At 37.4% G+C, this 21,669-nt stretch overlaps 1 protein-coding gene across 2 annotated transcripts in view; it reads left to right on the top strand.

The window, feature by feature from the left end:
* The window catches only part of CDKAL1 (CDKAL1 threonylcarbamoyladenosine tRNA methylthiotransferase), a 434,528-nt gene that overhangs the window by 272,567 nt on the left and 140,292 nt on the right, over positions 1–21,669 (top strand). For both annotated transcript variants that reach the window (XM_075493754.1, XM_075493753.1), the window contains one exon: positions 16,892–17,037. In XM_075493754.1, the coding sequence (XP_075349869.1) occupies positions 16,892–17,037 (146 nt within the window). The remainder of the gene's footprint in view (positions 1–16,891; positions 17,038–21,669) is intronic.

The following is a 21,669-nucleotide window of genomic DNA, read 5'->3' as shown; positions in this document are numbered from 1 at the left end:
ATTCATTATTCTATGTCAAATGCTGTTCTGAGAGGGTGTAGAGCTTCCAAGATAAGAAATGGAAATTCTAAGTGTATATCTGTGTTAAAAAAAATCATAACAAAGTAGTTCAATGAGATTAGAAGCAACAATGTGAATTTGAAAAAACATCATACGTGTTCAGAGCAGAAAGTGAGAGTTTTGTCTCAAAGATAGGTTGGTTTGGTTGGATTTTGTCACTGTATGAATTTTTTTAAATTCATAGGAACTGTTTATAGAAAGAACCTAACTTTAAAGAGGAGCAAAAAGCAGGGAATGATACAGCTTAAGGTAAATTTTGTAACCATGTGCATCAGCAATACCCAGATAAACAGCTGGTGTCCCTGCTGCTTTCCCAAAGATATTATAGAATTAATAGTTGCACTTATGTTTTCTTAAGTTGTCAAGGACAGTATTTTCTCACCAGAGTGCCATAACTGCACCTTTCCCTATTGAAGCGCATGGGCTAGAGTAATCTCAACTTGATAGGGATAAACAGTTTTTCACTTCACCAGCTAAAGAATACAAGCTGCAGAAAACTGCAGGAAATTTCCCAGGCTGTTATTTTATTCTTTGGTTTAACACACACTTCACTAAGATAGAGTCTTTAACAACACACTGAATAGAGATCTTTAGGAAGTGGCTTGGTTGTGTTTCTTAGAGCTTTACATTCTGTCTTGAACTCTCATATCTGTCACAAATTTTTTGTCTTTTTTTATTTTAACATTTTTCAGCATCTTGCACAAAAGCAAATCAAGCTTTTAGCAATTTTCACAGTTAGTGTCTTTGCTTTCATTTTTAACTCACATTATTAAAAGCGTTTTGGCATAGACTGCTGCTTCTGTCACTGCTGCTCATCTTAAGAGTACTCTCATAAGCCTTTTTTTTTTTTCTTTTTTTTAATCAGTTGCTGGAAATAAGAAACTGCTCTGCCCAGCTAAGGGGCACTGTAGTACTCTTAATTTGATATAATCTGAGCAAGGTGGAAAGTATATTGCTTTCCTTCAATCAGTAGCCATCTTAGTGAGTGTGAGTATGTCACAAATCTGTGAATGGTTTTGATTTACAATCTCTAATCTTCCTGTTTCTAAGTTTTCTAGAAAGTGCTGTAGGTAGGACTCTCTTTGACCTGACTCATATTCAGGAAAAGTACTCTAATGTCTTTAAAAATGGATCTTTAAGTGTGGTGGCAGAGTGAGAGGGATTCATGAAAGCCTATTGAAAATGTGTATCTTGAACATTGCTGTACAGAACATGTGTTATGTGTACACCAGCCTTTTTGTACAATAGCAACATCTGCTGTTGCTTGTCCTCTTCAGTGTTTCATACAATTTCCAGTTTATATGATGTTTTTTAATGATTATTTAACAACGGTTCTGTGTTTCATGTATGACAAGAATTTCTGAGCTTGTAATTTGGTGAAATAATTTTGATGATTTGTCAAACTAAATTTATAGAATTTTTTTTACCTTCTGCTTTTTTGTCTAGTCCTCTCTTCCAGGCTTACCAGACTTGTATCTGAAAGGTCACTAGGGAATGTTGGCAGTCTCCTGTATACATTTTCAGCAGACAAAATAAACTTTTTATGGGGCATGTGCTTTTAACTTTCTGGTTGAGGAAAGGGTAAAACTATGATTTGTTTAAAAAAACAAAATAAATTAAATGATAAGTTGATTAGCCTTCATGTCAGTTGATTAGGATAAAATCCAGATGTAGTTCTATTATCTCCTAAGAGAGGTATGAAGCTGTGTTAATTGGTTGCAAACATCTTTCATTAATTGTTTTAAAAGGTGCTGCATTTTATTAATTTATTTTGTTAGAAGTCATGTTGCTAACTAGGATCATGTTTGGCTTTCTGTGAAAAAATTTTACATGGGAAAATGTACTAGTAGTGTGTCACCTTTCATGTCCAATGAAAAGGAAAAAGTTGTTCCAATCGTGTATCTTTTTAAAAAATCAGAAATTTTCAGCAATTGCATACAACTGTACATATGGAACTGCTAGGCAAGGGTTTATTTCACTTCAGTAATTAACACGTCTGATAAGTGGCATAGAGCAACAGCAGTCATGTAAAAGCATAAATTAATTTTAAGATCTGGACAGAGCTTCCCTAGAGAATCAGCCTAAAAGCAATGATTTTGATTCATTTACAGTTTTTGCCATATTTATTGGAGCTTACCTGCAGGTAGAAGGTTTGGCCAGTTTTATGTCTGTCTTACTCTTGTAACCTCCAAAGCTAATAACAAAGTTTATATAAATACATTTGTTTTCTCCAGTGACACTCATGAATCATAAAATGGTTTGGGTTGGAAGGGACCTTAAAGATCATCTAGTTCCAACCCTCCTGCCATGGGCAGGGACACCTTCCACTAGACCAGGTTGCTCAAAGCCCTATCCAACCTGGCCTTGAACACTTCCAGGGATGGGGCTTCCACAGTTTCTCTGGGCAACCTGTTCCAGTGCCTCACCACCCTCATAGTGAGGAATTTCTTCCTGATATCTAATCTAAATCTACCCTCTTTCAGTTTAAAGCCATTACCCCTTGTCCCATCACTACATGCCCTTGTAAATAGTCCCTCTCCAGCTTTCTTGTAGGCCCCTTTCAGGTACTGGAAGGCTGCTATAAGGTGTCCCCAGAGCCTTCTCTCCTCCAGGCTGAACAACCCCAACTCTCTCAGCCTGTCTTCAAAGCAGAGGTGCTCCAGCTCTCTGATCATCTTCGTGGCTCTTGTCAGGACTTGCTCCAACAGGCCCATGTCCTTCTTATGTTGGGGGCCCCAGAGCTGAATGCAGTACTCCAGGTGGGGTCTCACCACAGCAGAGTAGACGGGGAGAATCACCTGCCTCAACCTGCTGGCCATGCTTCTTTTGATGCAGCCCAGAATACGGTTGGCTTTCTGGGCTCCGAGCACACATATCTGGGTCATGTTGAGCTTCTCATCAACCAACACCCCCAACTCCTTCTACTCAGGGCTGCTCTCAATGCATTCTCCACCCAGCCTGCATTTGTGCTTGGGATTGCCCTGACCCATGTGCAGGGCCTTGCACTTGGCCTTGTTGAACTTCATGAGGTTCACACAGGCCCACCTCTCAAGCCTGTCAAGGTCCCTCTGGATGCATCCCTTCCCTCTAGTGTGTCGACCACACCACACAGCTTGGTGTAACTTACAGCTTACACAGTTGTAAGTTAAATGTTTTAAAAATACCAGTTGCTAAAGCCATTATGTACATTTTTTAAATACTGAATTGTATTATTGCCTTAACTCCTCTATCATTAGAACTGGTTTTGTACTTAAATATGAGTTTTTAAAACATTTCGCAAATATGTGTTTTCTTTCAAATAGCCCTGTATTTTAATCTCTGATCATTCAAAGCATCAGGTTTTGATTGTGTGCTTGGAATTTGCAGGTTTCTTTTACTCTTTGCTGGAGTTTCTGTACCTTTCACTTGTCAGAATGGGAGGAGATTGGAAATAAAAAGAACAGGGATGTGGAGATTAATACCGTGAGTTGGAGATGGTGTAGCTGCAGTAGAAGCAAATAATTCCTTAGACCACAATGACAATGCTAATGTCGTCAATGAATGAGGAAAAAGTTGCACCCATGGATAATATGACTGAATAAAGGACTAAGAATTTAAAAATGTATCACTTTATATACAATTGAAGCCTAAGTTGTGCATACTGTTCTAGCAGGGTGTGGAGTCATCCACAGAGGGGAGGGATCTTGAGTGTTGGGTTTTGCTCCCTTTGCCCCACACTTCAGTCCTTTGAAATACGCCCAGCTGTTTGTGTTGCTCAGGTGGATCTTTGAGATGTATCTAGACATGAGATACTTCAGTTACGTGTTAATTAGTGTCTTGATGGTTCTCAGGAAAATAGATTGTATCCACTGACTAAAATAATATGACTTTTTCATACTACATGTATTTTCTGTACATAGGTGGAATAGCTTTCTCCTTCATTGAAGGACACTTAGCCCACTTTTTGATAAACTGTTTATAGATTGAAATTTATTTTCAAGTGCCAAAAAGTGATTACAGGTTCTTATTCTTTCGTCAAAAAAAATTTCATAAACATATTCTGAGATATTGTCTGCTTAGAAAGTGTACAGTGGATGGGATTGTGACCAGAGATCTGTTTAAGCTGTTGGCAACATTGCCTTTGTACTGTGCCCCCAGGTCTGTGGCTGGGCTTTGGCCCTGTGAGTCTTTTGACTTGTTGATAAAATGCCCACATCCACAGCTTCCCTAGAAATAAAAACAGAGGAAAAGAAAATGCCAGTCATCTTGGGAGTGTTTCATCTGCCTCCATATTTGGGAATCAGTCTCTTAGCATCCACTAAGAAGTGCCAACCAACAGCTCTGCTGTTCTGCTGGTGCTGGAGGCTGGCACAAGGGGAGGCGGACAAGAAGGAGGAGGAGGAGAGCTTCCCTTGGGTCAGGAGTGGCAGGACTAGAGCAGAGGAGGGGGCAAAGGAAAGCTGCGGGTGCTTGTAACTGGCCTTGAGGCTCTCATGCCGGAAGGCTTGGTAGATTTGGGGGCCTGGGCCAGTGGTCGTTCAAACTCAGGTTTATTATAGGTAGGGAGACAGTTTACATTTTCACATGATTTAAAATACTGAGCATACCCAGTGCCTTCAGATAGTAGTCAGGTAAATGCCATTCTGTCCTTAAAGATGTTTGTCATTTCAGGGGAGGCTGTTAATCTCATGGAAATCATCATTATACTTGTGTGGTACGGTCTGATAATTTAGTACTTTCAGTTTTTTATTCAGTAAATATGGTGGTAATAGTGCCTTATGTACTTACAGATGATGTAGCATGAACAGTTTGGGGATGAGAAGCAACCATATGTTTTCAAATGATAAATTCTGCATTTAGTTGGGCCTTCTTGTTTGTAAAGAAAGAATTATTTGGAACCATGCAGTGTTTTATAGTCATGCAAAATATTAAACACTTTTTGATATGCTGCATACTGAGCTAAGTCGTTAGAAAAAGAGCCTTTATCACAATTATTCCGGGTATAATCTAAAATACTCAATTTTTTATCTGCTGTTTTCTTCATCTGCAGATGATGTCTGTGTTTACATTAGTGAGTAGTATGAAGCAATAAGAGCGATCAGGAAATTGCAGAATTTGGTAGTGAAGCCACTGTATCTACATTTTCTGCATTTTGGAGTCTTTACTTGAAAATAAATCTAATCCCCTTAACCAGACTTTCCCCTGCCTGTGCTCCAAAGCTGTTTCAAAGGCAGACCATTGGTTTGAATCCCTCTGTTCCCACCAAGGGCTTGGAGCACATTTGCTGTGAACCTGGAGTATGGCCACTGCTCTGATTTCCTTGGAAGTGAATGTGGTTTGCCCACCCTAAAGTCACCCTGCAGACTGAACAAACCCATGGCTGGGAGGGAAGCACGGGAAATTGCACTTTACAATTTCACTTCTGCTTTCAGCTAGCACATTAATGTGAACACAGGCAATGATAGTATGACTTCTCCTGCGTGAGGTTTGTTGGTATGACACAGAGGGTTATTTGGTGTGTTTAAAAAAAGTGAAGGACCTGAGACCCCAACACTGTTTCTCTTAATCATGGTACTAAGACTGAGAAAGAAGTTGGAGTTTGCAGTTTAGCTGCAGAAGACATCCTCAGTTTTCGTCTCAGAGAAAATCTGGCCAACCAATGGAGATAGTATTGCATTTTCCAAAGTGCTCTCTCACAGTCTTAGCAGTTTGTTTGCATGTATACATCATCAAGCATATAGCTTGCTTATTTTAAGTTTGGTCTCAAACTGAGATTTGGAGATCTGTGCCCTTGTCCAGTGGCGGTCCTCTCTTATTTATGTTGAGGCCATGTGGCGTTGAGGAAAACTTGGGATTTTATCTACATAACAGAAAATTTCAGTAAACAGATATGAACTTTGGTCAGGGAAAACTGTTTTAGCTCAGAGTTTGTTTTGGGTTTTTTTGGTTTTGTTTTGGTTTTGGTTTTGTTTTTATAAAATGTTAGAGGTGAAAGAAAAGGTTAGTATTAGGATCCATTTTATAGTCCTAGCAAAACCTGCAATGAATGCACATGTGTACAGTTACCTTGTGGACTCTTACCCATATGTATTTGCACAGAGCTACTGTTCGAATTACACAGACTGCCAGATGGCAAAGATGTTATCATCCTATAGTATCAACATGTACCAAAAGTACATAAGGCATACATCCTGCTTTAGAAGTAACCTCCAGGCATTTATTCTATAATCATATTATGGAGTTATTGGCTAGTGCTCTAGTGAGACAGTGTTTTACATCTGCTTGCAGTGACTGATGGAGAGGGAGGGTTGGGGAAAATCCATTAAAACAGTGGTAGTAGATAAACGGTTAATGGGAGTTAGTCCAAAAAGTAAAAAATGAGGCCAAATATATAGCAGGTTGAAACGAATTAATGTTAGTGGCATAGTGTTAGAGACTAGGGGGTTTTGCCTTGAATATATTTCACTTTTTCTTAGGTTTTAAACTTCATTTTCTTGTTCAGTATCTGGGGCTCTGCCCAAATCAAAAGGGAATGCAGATCATCCAGACTGTAAAAGGGCAGGGGCTTGCATCTCAGCCTTAGCTTACCTCCCTTGCAGATTTAACACTAATTGTACTTCCAGAGTTGTCTGGGATTTTAGTACAGCACACTCTGTGAGCGATGGGACGCTTCCAAATCTGTGTAAAGGAGGCAGTTCACACCTGCCATTCCCGTAAGTGCTTAATTTCACATGACTAGATGAGTAGTAGTCTTTGTCACCTGTCAAAATGAGTCTGTCTCAAACCGTACCATATGCCATCTGTGGGCTTTATCTCTGTTATTAATTCAGGACATTTGAGTGATACATCAACCATTGAGATGGAGTCTGCGTGGCGGCAGTATCTTTAAATGCATAAGATGTGCCAAGTGTAGCGCGAGTGGCAATAGTATTTCTTTGCTCTTTTGCTTTGATTTTTCATGTCAGCTCAGTGTTTATGTTCCTTAACCTCATTGAAGCTGATACCCTACAGATGGCTTCCTCAAACGTGCCCTGACACAGCACATAGATATGTATTACAGTAAAATTACTAATTCATTTTGCTTTTTTCCATATTGTTCTTTTTTCCTCTGAGTGCACTGAACATTTTTGAGCATTGTGCATAAGCTCAAGTTTTGAATAAGCTAGAGTGTAAGCTGATTTGAAATGCGTTTAAAAATGGAATAATATGCACACATTCTTCAACAGCAAATAAAAGGGCAGCATGATTTCAGGAATTAAAAGGCCTTTAGGGCATGTATTTGCTTTGTTTCTAGTAATATTTTTGTCGTTTTCATAGACTGCTGCATTTGAAAGCGCCAATTAAAATCTGTTGATTTGACCAGAAAAAATGAAAACTGTGTCATACATTTAAATAAATGAATAGTCAAGCCCTTGACCTCTTATTACTATGAGTTTTGTAGTGTTTTGTAGTCAGCGGACCATGCAACTTTCCCTTGCTGTAATTACATAGTTGTCTATATGCAAACTATGTTTGTCTTGCTAGCAGTAAAATTGAAAGAAGTCTCAGATACTAAGGGGAGGAGGAGAGGGGCAGTTGCATCTGGGCTTCTAAAAAAGAAAAAAAAAAGGGGGGGGGGATGCTTACTGTTTCCTTTGGTATTATGTTAAATGCTTATTCGTCCTGTGGAGGCTGCGTGTACATCTTTGCTTACTCTGTGTATTCCAGCTTTTTATTTTTTTAGTACTAAAATACTCTGTCTCTCCTGTTCTTCTTCTTAAAATGTTCTTCGTCTTTGGGGTTTCCACATACAGCACATTTCCTTGCAACTGCTCCTTAAGACATAGTGTTGTGGGACCTTTTTCAGTGGTGAACTCACCCCAGAGTGAACGTATATTTGGATATTATGGGGTTAGGAAAGGGATGAATCTCTGCTATGCTTTGAGATACATTTTGTTACACTACTTTCTCTAATCCAGAGTTTCAAGATCTCAGACTCAGCAGGTCCTAATGTCCATAAACGTTTGGTGACATGTTTGCTGCTAGCTGGTGGAATATGATTTGGCTTAAATAAATGTCAAAATAAGAACCCATCTTACTCTTCTTGAAGGTTTTATGTTGTATTTATGAATTCTGGGTGTCCTTAAAAACCTTAACAAGGCTATTGTATTGGGAACTTTGATGAACGATAAAGGTTTGCTTCTAGATAATGTAGAAGGTAATATTTGTGGTGCTGGGAATGAAGCTTCTGTTCTTTGTAACACTAGTAGGAAAAATGCTTTGAGAAACACAGAGAAAGAACTGCTTTTATTTACGCAAGATTCGGTTCTCCATCAAGACAGAATATTTTATGCATGCATCTAGTGCTCTGCTGTATTTAATAATCCGTGCATAAAAATTGGTGTTGCAAAAAGGGGTTAACATTAAGCAGCACATTGCTTGACCAGTTAAAGCTGTGCATGTTAACTGTACCTTAATTATGATTTGCTCATATTAATGTTTCTCTTCCTTGTTAGATATCACAAGAATGAAGAGTATTTAAATGCACACAGATCCACTCTCAATCTTGTGTTGAGTGTCAGGTTGTCTGTCAATTATAATACTGTCTCATCCCAGCAGACCTTTCGAGCTGTAGCTTACTTCGTTGGTGGATTACTAGCAGAAAATAAAAATCACCATTAATTGAGCGGTTTGTTCAAAGAACGGGGAGTACATATATGGGAAACTGCATTTTTGCTAAATAAAGTGGGAATTTTAGCAGTTGCCATGCTCTTCAAGGCATTGAAGTAGAAGCTATTGTCAAATATATAGCTTGCATAATAAACTGCGCCATCTTCTTTTAATATTTCTGCCTTCATTGAAAAACAAATAAGATCTCACTTTCCTAGTTATTTGTATTATAATAAGTAAAGTCCTACCAACTACTCTCCATACTGTTCCGAAAGCTTCTATTTAGTTTAGATGCATAAACCCCTTTGTTTTCTTGATAGATGAGCTGTCACATTCACTATGCTTTGCAACATCATCTACATAATCTTCAGTAAGACTGCTTGCTTCATTAGGCTTTGGCATTTGTTTAAAAAAGTTTGATTTTTTTTTTTGAGGTGATTATTCTTTAAAAAATGAGAAAAAGGAAATATAATGTCTTCTAGAAAGTTTAATAAAACTGCACATAATATTGGCTTTGGGTTTCTGTACCATTGTGAATTGAGGAAGAGACATAAAATCTCTTCTACCCAGTGTTTGAATTCAATTAGTTTAGTTATGCTAAATGTGCAAGAGCTGCTGAAGAACAAAATTCTATTATATCAATCTTGTCATTATGCTTTTGAATGTTTTTATTCTGTTTTGCTATGAAATTTAGCTCAGCGAATTGGATATCTACAAAAGAAAGAAAGTGCTTGCAATTGCCTAAAGGTTTAGGTTTTGATTAAAACCTTCCACTATTTTCCTTCCACTGTAACCTGCTAAAGCAGATGCTGTTTTAGGTATTGTATTTGCTTCTTTGAAATAGAGGGAAACAATAGGGAGGCTTCCTGGCGCTGATCCACCTCAGTGCAGCTGAACTTTGATGGGGTGTGCCATTCGTTCTGTGACTTCCTTCTGAGCAGAAACCATCAATTCTTTTATATCATACAGGATTCTCATTTTTGAGGTGGTGAAAAAATGCATAGTATGGATGAAACTAGCAATCCATTTCACTCATCCAGGTTTCTGAAGACAAAAAGGTAGCGTGACAGTCCTTCTCGCCTGTTGTAAGTGTGTGCTTCTCTATGCTTTAATTCGTTTTCAAGGTTTTATTAGCATAAAATATGATTGAGACAGTTATTTAAAGTAGCAGCGTGCTGTTGCAATAAATCACCTTTTTAGGGAACTTCCCAATCTGTGTTTCTGATACATGCTGCAAAGAGGAGTATTAATTTACTTCTGGAAAAAAATATTTCATTTGAGGAGTGCTTAATGATGAGAAATTAGAGATCACCATGGGGAAAATGAAAAGGTATGTATTTTCTTGCACATCAGAATTAATCATTTCACAAGGAATTAGCATTAGCTATTTGGTTGGATGGTTTTAGGTCATTAAGCCATCACTCTAGCCGTTAATTAAATGTACATTTCACCTTAAAGTGAATCTGTTTATTGAAACTGGACAAACAGCACTCTGAAGCTCCACAAAGTCTCTTTAGGATTGTAATGATGGCTGCAGCAGCAACAGTAACAGCTTTCATCTTTGAAAGCACTGAACCACTTACTGCATGTTTCCAACCACACAACTTCTGTCAGTTCATGTGGGAACTGAAGGTGCGCAGTACCTTGAGGAAATCAGTGTGGTACTATTAATGCTGAATGTGTCACTGAATCAACTGTGTTTTGCTGACACGCTTGCAGAGACTCAGATGTTGTACTTGGGCTCACGGCTCCATACAGGCTTGAGTAATAAGCAATCAGCATCTACCCAATGTAGATGCTGATGCTTTACATTTTACCCAATGCAAAGTCAGTCCTACTTTACTATTGGAAGCAGGCTGTGGTAGGGTACCAATTTTCTTAGCATGAAGTATGTCGGCAACCCGGGTTAGGATATCTCTAACCCTATCTCTTTTATCTCTGATAAAAATTACTGCTTTTATCACATAAATGCAAAAAATGATACTCTGCAGAGACTTTTTCTATTCTTGGGGATACTGTGTATATCCAGGTTGAGAGTTGTATCTTGGAGAGAAACATACGTACTTGTTAACTAAATAAGAGAGTTCTTGATATTTTTCTGTTTAAAAGTAAAAATCAGGTAGCTAGTATTTGGTGCTGGGTGTTTCCTTGTTTGTGCATTGACTCATGAGAAGAGGTGCAACTGAAGCTTTGAACTGTGAAATACAGTATTGTATTATAGTATTATCTAACTGTCACTCTTTTGCAAAAACTCCTGTTAGCCTGTCCTCATTTTTAATAAAAGAAGATATAGCAAGTTTTTGAAGGCATGTAGATGGTTTTCATTTGGCTTGGTTTGGTTTTTAAGAGATCAGGCTTAATATGTAGCCGAGGGAGAAGAAATTGCTTAGCTAGCTAGGGTTGTCTATTTTATGAGATTGGAAGCAATGGAGAGATCCCACACCTAGGAGAACAGCTGGGAACAGCTAGGGCCGAGCATATGGCTATCATGGCTCATTCTCCTATCAGCATATCATGGCTTGCAGTCTGGTTTATATCCACTTCTAAGGGTGGCCTGAGCTAATACCAGTTTTTTGTTTGTTAATGTAGAAGGCATTTTTCCCATATGACAAACCAGATTTTTGCCCTACATCTGGTAACCCAAAGATTTGATTTTAAGGTTCAAATTACATTGGTTAGAATTGTGTGGGCTTCTAACTGCTCCAGTGTGACCTCCCTTTATCCTAATGATAGGATAAAGACCTGGGCATAAGTCATGTCATATTACATGGGGCAGAGGTTGCCACTGAGCTTGCCCATCATACGGCTTCCTTACATCTCCCCTACTTCATATACAGATGAGGGGGAGGCATTGCCTTCCAAACAGTGTCCTTGGGGAGGTGTGCAGTTACACATCCTACATGTTCTTAGGTTTTTACAGCCCCATTACTCATGAGGGGCGGGGAGGGGGGGTGAAGGTTCCCTGTTCATTAGTTTTAACAAAACTGTTACGGGATTTCCAGACTCGACCATACTGTGTCATTGTTGCCACGCCTGCATCACTAGATCACATCTGTTACTGAACTGTACTACAGCAGAGGAATTTATAAAATGGACCACAGCCACTTGATTTTTATCCAGGCTGTGCTGGTGGTGGCACCACTGGGCTTCTGAAAGACAACAATCAGCAGACACCCCTTGTGACATATCCTAAACTAACATCTGCCACAAGGGGAAGAAGTTTTGAGGGAGTGCCATTTTGTCATGTTTCCATATGGGTGAGGGTTTCTTTGGGCTTCACTGCTGGCAGAGGACAAAATCCTTTTGCTAGGAAGCAAGTTATTCAGATCATTATGACTCAAACACAAGGCAGAATTCAAATACTGGATTTTTGCCTGCTTTAGGTTAGGGGAAAGAATCACTGTCTGAAGAGCTTGCTGGTACTGACATAAAGATGCACAGATATTGATGTTTATTGTCTCTGTGATTCTCTGCGGTTGCGCATGGTGTCATTACAAACAGAAGGATTGATTTTCTGGTTAGGTGGTTAAATTTGTGTATTGTAATTGCTGGGATAAAATATACTGACTAGATAAAAATCTTTCTGGCAATGTGCCTTGTGTTCTGATGTACTCCAGCTGCTAAGAACTGGAAAAAATTATTTCCTATGTGATCAGTATCCTAAAGGATGTTTCACATACATTGTTAGATTCCAAATGTAGATGACTTTTATTTTTTGTAAAGTCAGCTTAAAACAAATTGTGCTACTCTTTGACCTTTTCATTCTTACATGAAATGTCATTTTCGTATAGTGCTTTCCTTCGTTCATAGATGTATTACTAGATTCCAGGGGATGGGGGAAAAGGCAATCAGCTGTTTCAGTCATGATTAAAGACAGAAATTTTCTTTCACAGTCATATAATTTGAAAAAGTTGTTCCCTTATTGTTTCCAGATGGAAATAAAATTCTATATTGCATTTTTCCTTCTAACTGAAATATGTAATTATATCTAGTAATGCAAGGCACTTTGTAAAAAAAAATATATATATTTATAAAAAACAACAGGAAACAGATGTTAAGCTTAGAAGGCTGAGACACTGTAAAGTACGATTATGCATTAGCCCGTGATGTCCTTCAAGTTCTCTCTGGGATATTAACTAATAGTTTTATTAAGTGATGAAATCTAGTATTCTGTGTGCAATCTGTGGTGTGGGAAAATCTGTCAGCGTTGACTTAAGTCTGTTTAGCACATAGCTGTAATTTAATCAAACCTATGTGGTAAAGTACTTCACTGTAGTTTTAGGTGTAGGGAGGATAAAAGGTAAGATGGCACAATCTTACTTTAAAGCTGTGGGTTAGAATGTGATATTTATACCTGAACACTTACAAAGTTTGGAAGATTGATTTATCCAGATTTCTGGTGTAATCATGCAAAACTTTTGTTTAGTTCATTATTCTGTTTCCTTCTGAACTGCTCACTCCAAGTTTCTGGTTATAAAAGGTAAATCTAAGAACACCAGTGGTACTTAAAAGTGAATGACAAAGAAACAGTGGGTCATCAGGTATTTCTGTCTGGTGTTTGGTTTGTGTTAATAATTTGTGTTCTGCTAAATTCACCAAGTTAATAGTTATGATCCTGAAGTACTTGGTGGGAAATCAGTTTATCAGTAGGCCCTTTGATTCAGATCTATGCCTGAAAATAGAGGAATATAATCAGTAGGACTCTTAAAGCACATGCAGCATATTTTGTGTAACTTTAGATATAGAAAGTAAGCAAAGAAAGGACTTCACAGTAGAAAGAGTTGTTTGCAAACTCCTCTTCTCTAGAAGGAGCTTTGAGTGTCCAGAACATACCTGAAACCTGTGACCACAATAACTATACACAATAACGTGTGTGTGCTACATGCATTTGTGATAGGCATGACAAGCAATTTACTTTCTAAAGAACGCATGTTCTTTGATATCGAGGGACTGATGTGCATCTTTCTAAAACAAAATGATGCGGTGGAATTACCAATAATATTTTTGAGCTTACTTTCATGGCGCTTACTGCATACAGGGACCTGTAGTGACAGTTGACAAGTTCAGCTAGTTAACGCCAGGCATTTTCTGTCCTGTTAATACAGAACCAAAGGAAATTAAGAACACAATTGTTGTAATTTAAAGTAATCCTGAAAGATATCACCAACAGTGATTGCAGAAGCCGTATGATTTCTTTTTTTTAGATGGGGGATAACTAGAAGAAGCAGTTCTGACTAGAGTCTTGTTTAACTGTGGCTGCTGAATGCTATCGGTTTAGTTCCTCTTACAGGAAGTGTAGTTGAAAGCTCCCTCTTGGCCACATTCCGCTGAAGTAGAGCAAATGTGAGACCAGCAGGGTTCTGCACGTTACCGTAAGATAAGCAACTATCGTACGGGTTTGGGGTTGCTTGGCTGCTGTTTTGAGATCCTCTAGATAGGAAAACTCTTTTTAGATTTTAGGATTTGGTTTTCACTTTTCACACTTGGCAGAAAAATTTTCAATTTTTAAGGCAAAAAAGAGAGGAAGACAAATGAAACCAACATTTTCACATAACTAGAGAATTTCCTCACTTGTGACTTTAAAAACCAAAATTTTGTGATAAAACAAGGTAGTTTCTCATTCTTTACTATGTATGGTGTCTTTAACACAGGTAAAGACAAGGTAGTTATGCTTTTTTTTTATTAGTTCCTGCTGGCCTGCAGTGCATGGCTAGTTTTGTACACAATTTAAAAGTAGCTACTACCATGGAAAGAATCAATCCCTATTTTAAGGTTAAAAAGCAACCCTTAAAAAATGTAAGTGTTGTTTAGTGTGAATGCAAAGGGGAAAGAACAAAATCTTAAATTTTTAAATGTAATATTCCCTGTGTTTTTTGGGGACAGAAATCTTGGGTTTTTCCCTATGAAATGATTCTCAGCCTTACAAAAGCTGGAATAAAATAACACTTTTGTAGCTAGAAATTCTAATAAATAGTTTATTACCTTCAAAAAGAATTCACAAAGTGATCCCATATTGAAGAGACTGTTATTCAGAAGATGCCAAATTTGAGAGGAGCAAGAAAGGCTTTTTTTCTGTGTTGTAGGGTGAGTTATTTTTAAGAACTTGGCAGATTCAGAAACATGTTACGAAACTTGACTTTTATTGGTTTCTTATATCATAAATCTGTTTTTGAAGGTTGAATGAAGTGCTTTGAACTGAGAGATAAGCAGAATAATAGGCTTGTGGTACATAGCTTAGGTTCTAGCCCTTTTGCCATTTCTTATATTTTACAAACATATTTTATTACTGATTAGCAAAAAAAAAAATCAGATTACTACTAGGATGCTTCATATAAACTACATTTACAGTATTTTCTAAAGCTTAAAAGAGAAGGAAAGTTTTCCTCATTTTGTTACTTTATTTTACAGAACTTGTTCTACACCATTTCATTTTGAAAATATATTCTAGCGGAACATCTAAAATTATTAAGGGCGTGAGCAAATGGTTCCACTTGAAATGGACGCCTAAAATTTGTATGGATGCATGGTGGCCTTTTCTTCACTCTTTCATTCATGAAGCCAGCTATCTCCAGCTTCCACTGAGAGCCAGTTTCACTGCACACAGCCTTTCTGTGCATCAAATTGTATGCCCTTCATTGTCAGTATAGTTATTACTATAATGTTTAGTTTACATACCTGAGATAGAGTAGATATTCCACTGAATAATGTAGCCACTTCTTTTAGACATTTATGTAACAGGATCTTAGACAGAAACTTTCAAAACTGCTTTCAAAAGTGATTTGAGAGAGTTCAGGTGTTGTATGCATATGTTTGTCAGATGAAAAGTGTGTGTTGAGAGAGAGCGTTTTTTCTTCTTGCTCTAAAAAACAGTGCTTTTATAAGGCGGGTACCTGAAAGTTAAAAGGCACAACAGTGCTTACCTTCTCTTTGAACAATCTAGGCCAACCTTGTAGAAATACAGAGAGAAAATCTAGATGCGTGACTAATATTGCTGATTAATGATCTGGAAAGAATTTGTAAATAGTTGCAATTTAACAGCTAAATCTGGCAGCAGTATGCATTGTCAGACAGAGTGTCTTTACTGTCAAAGAAAACAGGAGAAATGGTCTGAGTGAGCCTGACTGGAGCGTGCAGAATGCATACGGCAGAAGAGCAGGCAGTGCAGTGCTCAGTCCCAGCCCGTGTCCTGTATGCTCGCTGCGCGGGGAGAAAGGGAAAACCTTAAGTGAAAACCTGGTTGTGTGTGTAACATGGTTCTTTGTCCAAGTTCATTTATTTTTTTGCAGGGTAAAGATTAACAGGCTGTATCGTACCATATTGCACACAATCTAGATGCTGTTTTGTATCAACTTTTAAAAATATTTAAACTTTCTTGCTAGACTGTATGTGTCCTTAATTGTGTAAATAATAAAAATGAAAGAAATGTGACCACTATAGTCTATTCCCCATTTCATGTTCCATCACCCTGCCAAGCCTCAGTCAGTCAGGGGTTTGGTGTGGCTTTGATTTGGGGGGTTGTTTGCATTTTGCTATTACCTTTACTTTGTTTTCTTTCTGACCTTTTGTATTTGTGCAAAATGTATAACATCCTCTGCCTCTTGTCAAGCTGTTCTACTCTGTTTTTAGCTGCCCCCTGATTAATTCTATCCATTTTATAGCCAAACACTTTTAATTCCTGGATTCTTATCTGTGAAATAACACAGGTAACATATTTCAGACCAGTATTGGAGCAGGTTTGCAAATGGCCAGATATACCTTAATTAGCAAATGGCCAACTTTAAGGATACTCCAATTAGAGACATTCCATATTGGTATCCAAGAACTTACTTGACTGTGATGAGAAAGCAGCTAACCCTTGCCATCTTCTGAAATTGAAACCAGCCACTGTCTGAAAGCACCAACTTTCACAATACTTTACCTCTTAAATTTTCTCTTAAATGGATAACCAATACTATGTAGGGGATGTCATCCCTATCTCAAAGGAAATGCAATCCCATAGCTTTCTTCTTATTTTCTTTAAAAACAAAATTGGTTCCAAATATTTTCTCCTGTCCCTACTGTTTCAAACTGGGCCACTGCAACTCAGTATTGTTTGGGTTTCAGAAGTATTACTACTGATACTTACCCATATATTAATTTAAAGGAGTTTTGTGTATTGTTTTCATAATGCTTTGAAGCCTTTTTCTTTTTTAATAACTTTTAGGAAATGGCCAAGATTCTCAATCATCCAAGAGTATATGCTTTTCTGCACATACCGGTCCAGTCAGCCTCTGACAGTGTGCTCATGGACATGAAAAGAGAATACTGCGTGGCAGACTTCAAACAAGTAGTGGATTTCCTTAAAGAAAAGTAAGTCTACTAATATTTCAGAAAATAACAGTGTTGGATTTTTTTGCAATGTCAAGAACATGTGGCTGAAAACACAATTACTTGCAACTTCATAATTAAGGTATGAAAAAGAATGAGCTTCTTTAAGCTTTCAAAGTCTTTGAGTTTTCTGTAAGCCCCTTGATGTGGTTTGCCCCTTTGCTTGAGCTTTTATAAGCATCTTAAATCTCTGCATGACATGCTTTTAATTTGTCAATATACTCCTAATCTTTTTCAAATAATACATTCTTAAATTATTTTTTATGCTTCAACTATGTTTATATGTAGACTGCTTGAAGTTAAAGTTACTGAAGTCTTCTTTAATGTGGCTTTTGAGCATTGTATACTTTGTGTACTGGAGATGAACCAGCTCCAGCAAATGTAAATGGGTTGGTTTTGGTTTTTGTTTGTTTGTTTTGGTTTTTTTTGGGTTTTTTTTTTTTAGTAAGAAGTATTTTATGTCCTGTAGCTGATATACATTTACATCAATATAGTAATGCTCTAATCTTGCTTATGAGACTGATGATTTCTAGGATAATTTCAAAATTATTTCCCTTAACAACAGAGCTAATTGTGAGATATCAAAGAGTGTATCGTAATGTGTTTACTTATGCTGACCCGAAAGTGAAAGTTACATTCACCTGCAAAGCTTTTGTCACTACAAGTAATAGTTTAATATCCAAGGAAGTATTTTCTTAGCTTTTAGAATTTGGTAGTGACATATTTTGGTGGATATTTCTGCACTGATTGTCCTAAAAATAGGTGTCTGGAGAATTATTTCTGTCACTTGGTTTGGCTACTTTCTCTCTTTATCTGCTTTTTTTGTTGTTTGTGTGCTTGTTTTAATGAATTAAGGGCAGTGACTACCTTTGACTCTTAAATTGCATTAAAATACTTGTACATAAAAGAATCAAATTTTCATAATCATTTTCATAATCAATTTTTCATGATCACTGAAAAATCCAGCAGTCTAGCTATGTAAAACATGTCATGCAAGATCTGCATGCAAATTATGATGTGTGAGAAAGATAAGCAAACTGCGACACAATAGAATCTATTTTGCAAACTGTATGTGTAATTTATAGGATATTCCTATGCATCTAGGACAACTGATGGAAATGAAGCTGCTTGTCTTCGTACAGGTTGATTGGGCATTAATTTTCCACCCTAAACAATGCACATGAATTCTTGGCACTTAATTTTCATGTGACTATGGGTCAGTGTTCTTTTTGAATTTACAGATAACTTGTATTCCCATGTATCTTAAGTGGGAACTCTGTCAGTTTATGTCTTAGCTGACTTGAAGCTCATTCATTATTCTCTTCAGTAGTTTTAGCATTGGCAGCTATTATCATAACAGCAGCTGGATTTTCGATAACTTAGTATAGCTGGCACATGTTGGGGCATGTGGGAATTTATTAAATCATTCAGCTCTTGCACGCAGAAAAGAGTGAATTACTTAATATCCAAATTTAAAACAGCTGGTCATTGAATATACAGTAATCTATGACATACGTCTTTTTCCACAGGCTTTTTGGTAGTGAACTTAACAAGGAAGAAATAATTGGTTTGATGTCTTAATTTTAAATAATAATAAACTTTATTTATCCTGCTTATTAAGAAACTACCAAACTATCTAGTAGTTCCCGTTAGAAAACAGTCTCCAGATATTAAGATGGAAAATTCTTTGTACCGTACGGCAGCAGGATGAGGAAGCTATGCAAGGCAGAGAAAATGTTTTGGATATTTGAACATGTGCACATCTGTAAAACTAATATTTTTTTTTCTTTTGCACTTAAGAGCATAGTGTCTTCATTTGTAGTCTCTCATCTTATGGCAGCAGCCAGCTAGTACATTCCCATATAGATATTCCCATAAAAATCTCAGCACAAAGTTTGCCAGGACTTAACATTGTTGCAGACAACTCCAGAGCCTAGAGCCAGAATAGCTAAAATTAAATATGTGTTTGAACTACTTTAATAGCCAAAAGGGATTATTTCCATCTTCCATTTATCAAAAAGGAAAAATAAAACAAAAGTAGAATCCCCTATATCTCCTTTCTCTATTCCTAGGGCCATAAAGTCATCTAGAAGCTTCCTACGCAAAATGTACAGGGTCTTATCAGTAGATTCCAAATGGCGCCTTCGTCTCTAAAACGTGACATCTGCTCTGATAGTATCTTCACCTAAAACTCTATTAAACCGGTAATTGTATAGGCTGACCTGCTGAAGAAGTGAAGCCCCACATCAAGGAATTATATGGTTATCAGTTAAGTGCTTAATAACTTGAGTTCAAACATCTAAGCAAATAAAAATGAAGTACAGCAAGTGAAAAATGAAGGGAAAAAGAAAAAGAATGAGCCCTGTCATCTTTTTGGGTTTGGAACGCCAAAGGTACCAAGTGATTCCTGACTCCTCCTTTTCTCAATCAGGCCAAGAAAACACTCTAGGACTTTTTTTTCTCCAGAAGAAGGAGCAAATGCCTTTCCTTCCTCTGGAGAGCCAGGAGTGATTGCAGAGGTTTCTCCTTCTGAGGGTGGGGATTTATTCATATCCTGCTAAGCACAGAATGCCTTACAGAGAAGCTAGAGTTCTCCAAAGCAAATACTACTTGTGTTGAAACTCACTTTTTAAAAGAATGGAGCATTCTAGACCCTTTGAGACTGTGAAGTTAGACATGTCACTTTTTTCTTCTCTTTTAGGACTCTTTCTTCAGGCAGGAACCCTAGAAATGAGTTTTAAAAATGAATATCGGTGTTTTAGTGCAGTCTTTTGATATGCAACACTTTGGGTTTTAGAGCCACTCTCCCCAGCCAGGTGACAACGTTTTTGGTTTATTATGAAGATCAATAGCAAAATGTATAGAATATAAACCCAGAAACACGAATCCATTAGACTGAAAAACTGAACTACAGAAGTCTTGTTTTATACTTTTTTACAAATTCCTGCTTTGGTATTTTGCACTTTTTTTTGCACTGAAATTTCAGTAAATTCAAGTATTCAGACAAACACTGTTGTGCAGTTGATAGGTCAGTAGCTGATCTACAAATATATGTGTGTATATGTATATTTGCTAAGGATTTGTTTGTAAACTCTTCTAGAGAGCAACAGCATAAAGGAAATGAGGATGTGCTGATTAATTTAGAAGGTGGTGCTGTACAACTACTATATAGTCTGTAGGGACTAGGGACTAGTGCCCTAGTCTGTAGTCTTTAGAGACTAATACAGTAGTCTGGAGGGACTATTCTCAAGATATTAATTTCAATGTGTTTGCAACTAAATACAGGAGCTTTAGAAAGCGCTGCTTAGTAAATTTAATCCAGAGACCAATTTAGTCTTATGTCAGAAAGTCTTTTAATTGTGGTGTCATTATATCAAAATGTGAGTTGTTTTTCAAGTGATCTCAACTTTCAAGATTCAGCATAAATTATATTTCTGGGAGGTGATGTTTGTAGTTGCAAAAAGAGCAAGACTGCTTTAATTATCTTGAAGTTTTGAAACTTAATCCCCTGAAATTTACCTTTGCTGATAAAAGCAAACAATTGGAATATATTTTAGTTAACGAAACCTGAGATCTGAATGTCATATTCTGTAATTACTTGAATAATCAGCAATGTGAATGTATACCCATTAAAAAATCCTTAGACTGGTAATGTGTTTTCCAAATTTCTTGTTTGCTGTTGTTGACCATACAACATTCTCTTACCTTTCTGGTTTGTAAAGCAATTATGGTGTTCATCAAAGTTTATATTAATCTTTCTCTATTAATACTGCTTAATAAGATAAGAGAATTGTAAAACCAAAATCTAGACAAATTAAAAAAGTAGATAAATTTAGAGCTAGGCTGAAACACTATACCTTTCTGTTTTGGGAAATAGCATAATGCTGAGGAAAAGGGATTTTTTCACAGTTTGTTTTTGTTTGTGTTCTGAGATAGAATCGTAATGTTAATTGTGGGTGGCTGCTGCTGTTCATTTGAAATTGTCTCATAATTCATACTGAAAACATCCGAGCTTTCCAATATCATCTGAAAGCCAGCAAACTTGGGCTGCCAGAGGGGAGAGCCGCAGCTCTGTCAGGCAGGCACTCCTGTTCTTTTTTGCACTATTTTTCTCTTCTCCATTAAAATCAGACCTACTAGCAACCCTGTTCCAGCCTCCCTTACTTTTAATGGTAATCAAGTATCGATTTTTCAGAATATGTAGATACATAACTACATGCAGTTGGAAAAAGGAAAGTAAAGGACCAAAAGTAAATGGCTGCAGTGGAAAATAAATGGCAAGCTTGGAAGATTAATCAGGTGTAAACTCAAATCTTAGTTGCCCAGCAATTACAGACAACTGCTGAAGGTCTGGAAACTGGAGATATTGTCCAAATTGAGAGAAGGTGTTATATAGTCCTTTGGGACAGCTGGCTTCAGGGAGGCTTCCCTCTTCCCTGTTGCTTTACAAGGAGTGAAGCCAACAAATGATAGATTCAGCAGCTTCCTAGGCCACCTCTTAATTCTGTTTTTAAGGATTTGGGGGGATTCAGCAGTGACTGTCTCGTGTTTCTTTTGATCTGCCGTGACTTCTGTCTCTTTGGTGCAGTGGCAGCCAGGCTGCATCTGCTTGGA

This window comes from Mycteria americana, chromosome 2, assembly GCF_035582795.1.
Source record: "Mycteria americana isolate JAX WOST 10 ecotype Jacksonville Zoo and Gardens chromosome 2, USCA_MyAme_1.0, whole genome shotgun sequence".
NCBI lineage: Eukaryota > Metazoa > Chordata > Aves > Ciconiiformes > Ciconiidae > Mycteria > Mycteria americana.
The sequence above is the reverse complement of the archived record's forward strand: the minus strand, read 5'-3'. Positions and strand labels throughout refer to the sequence as shown.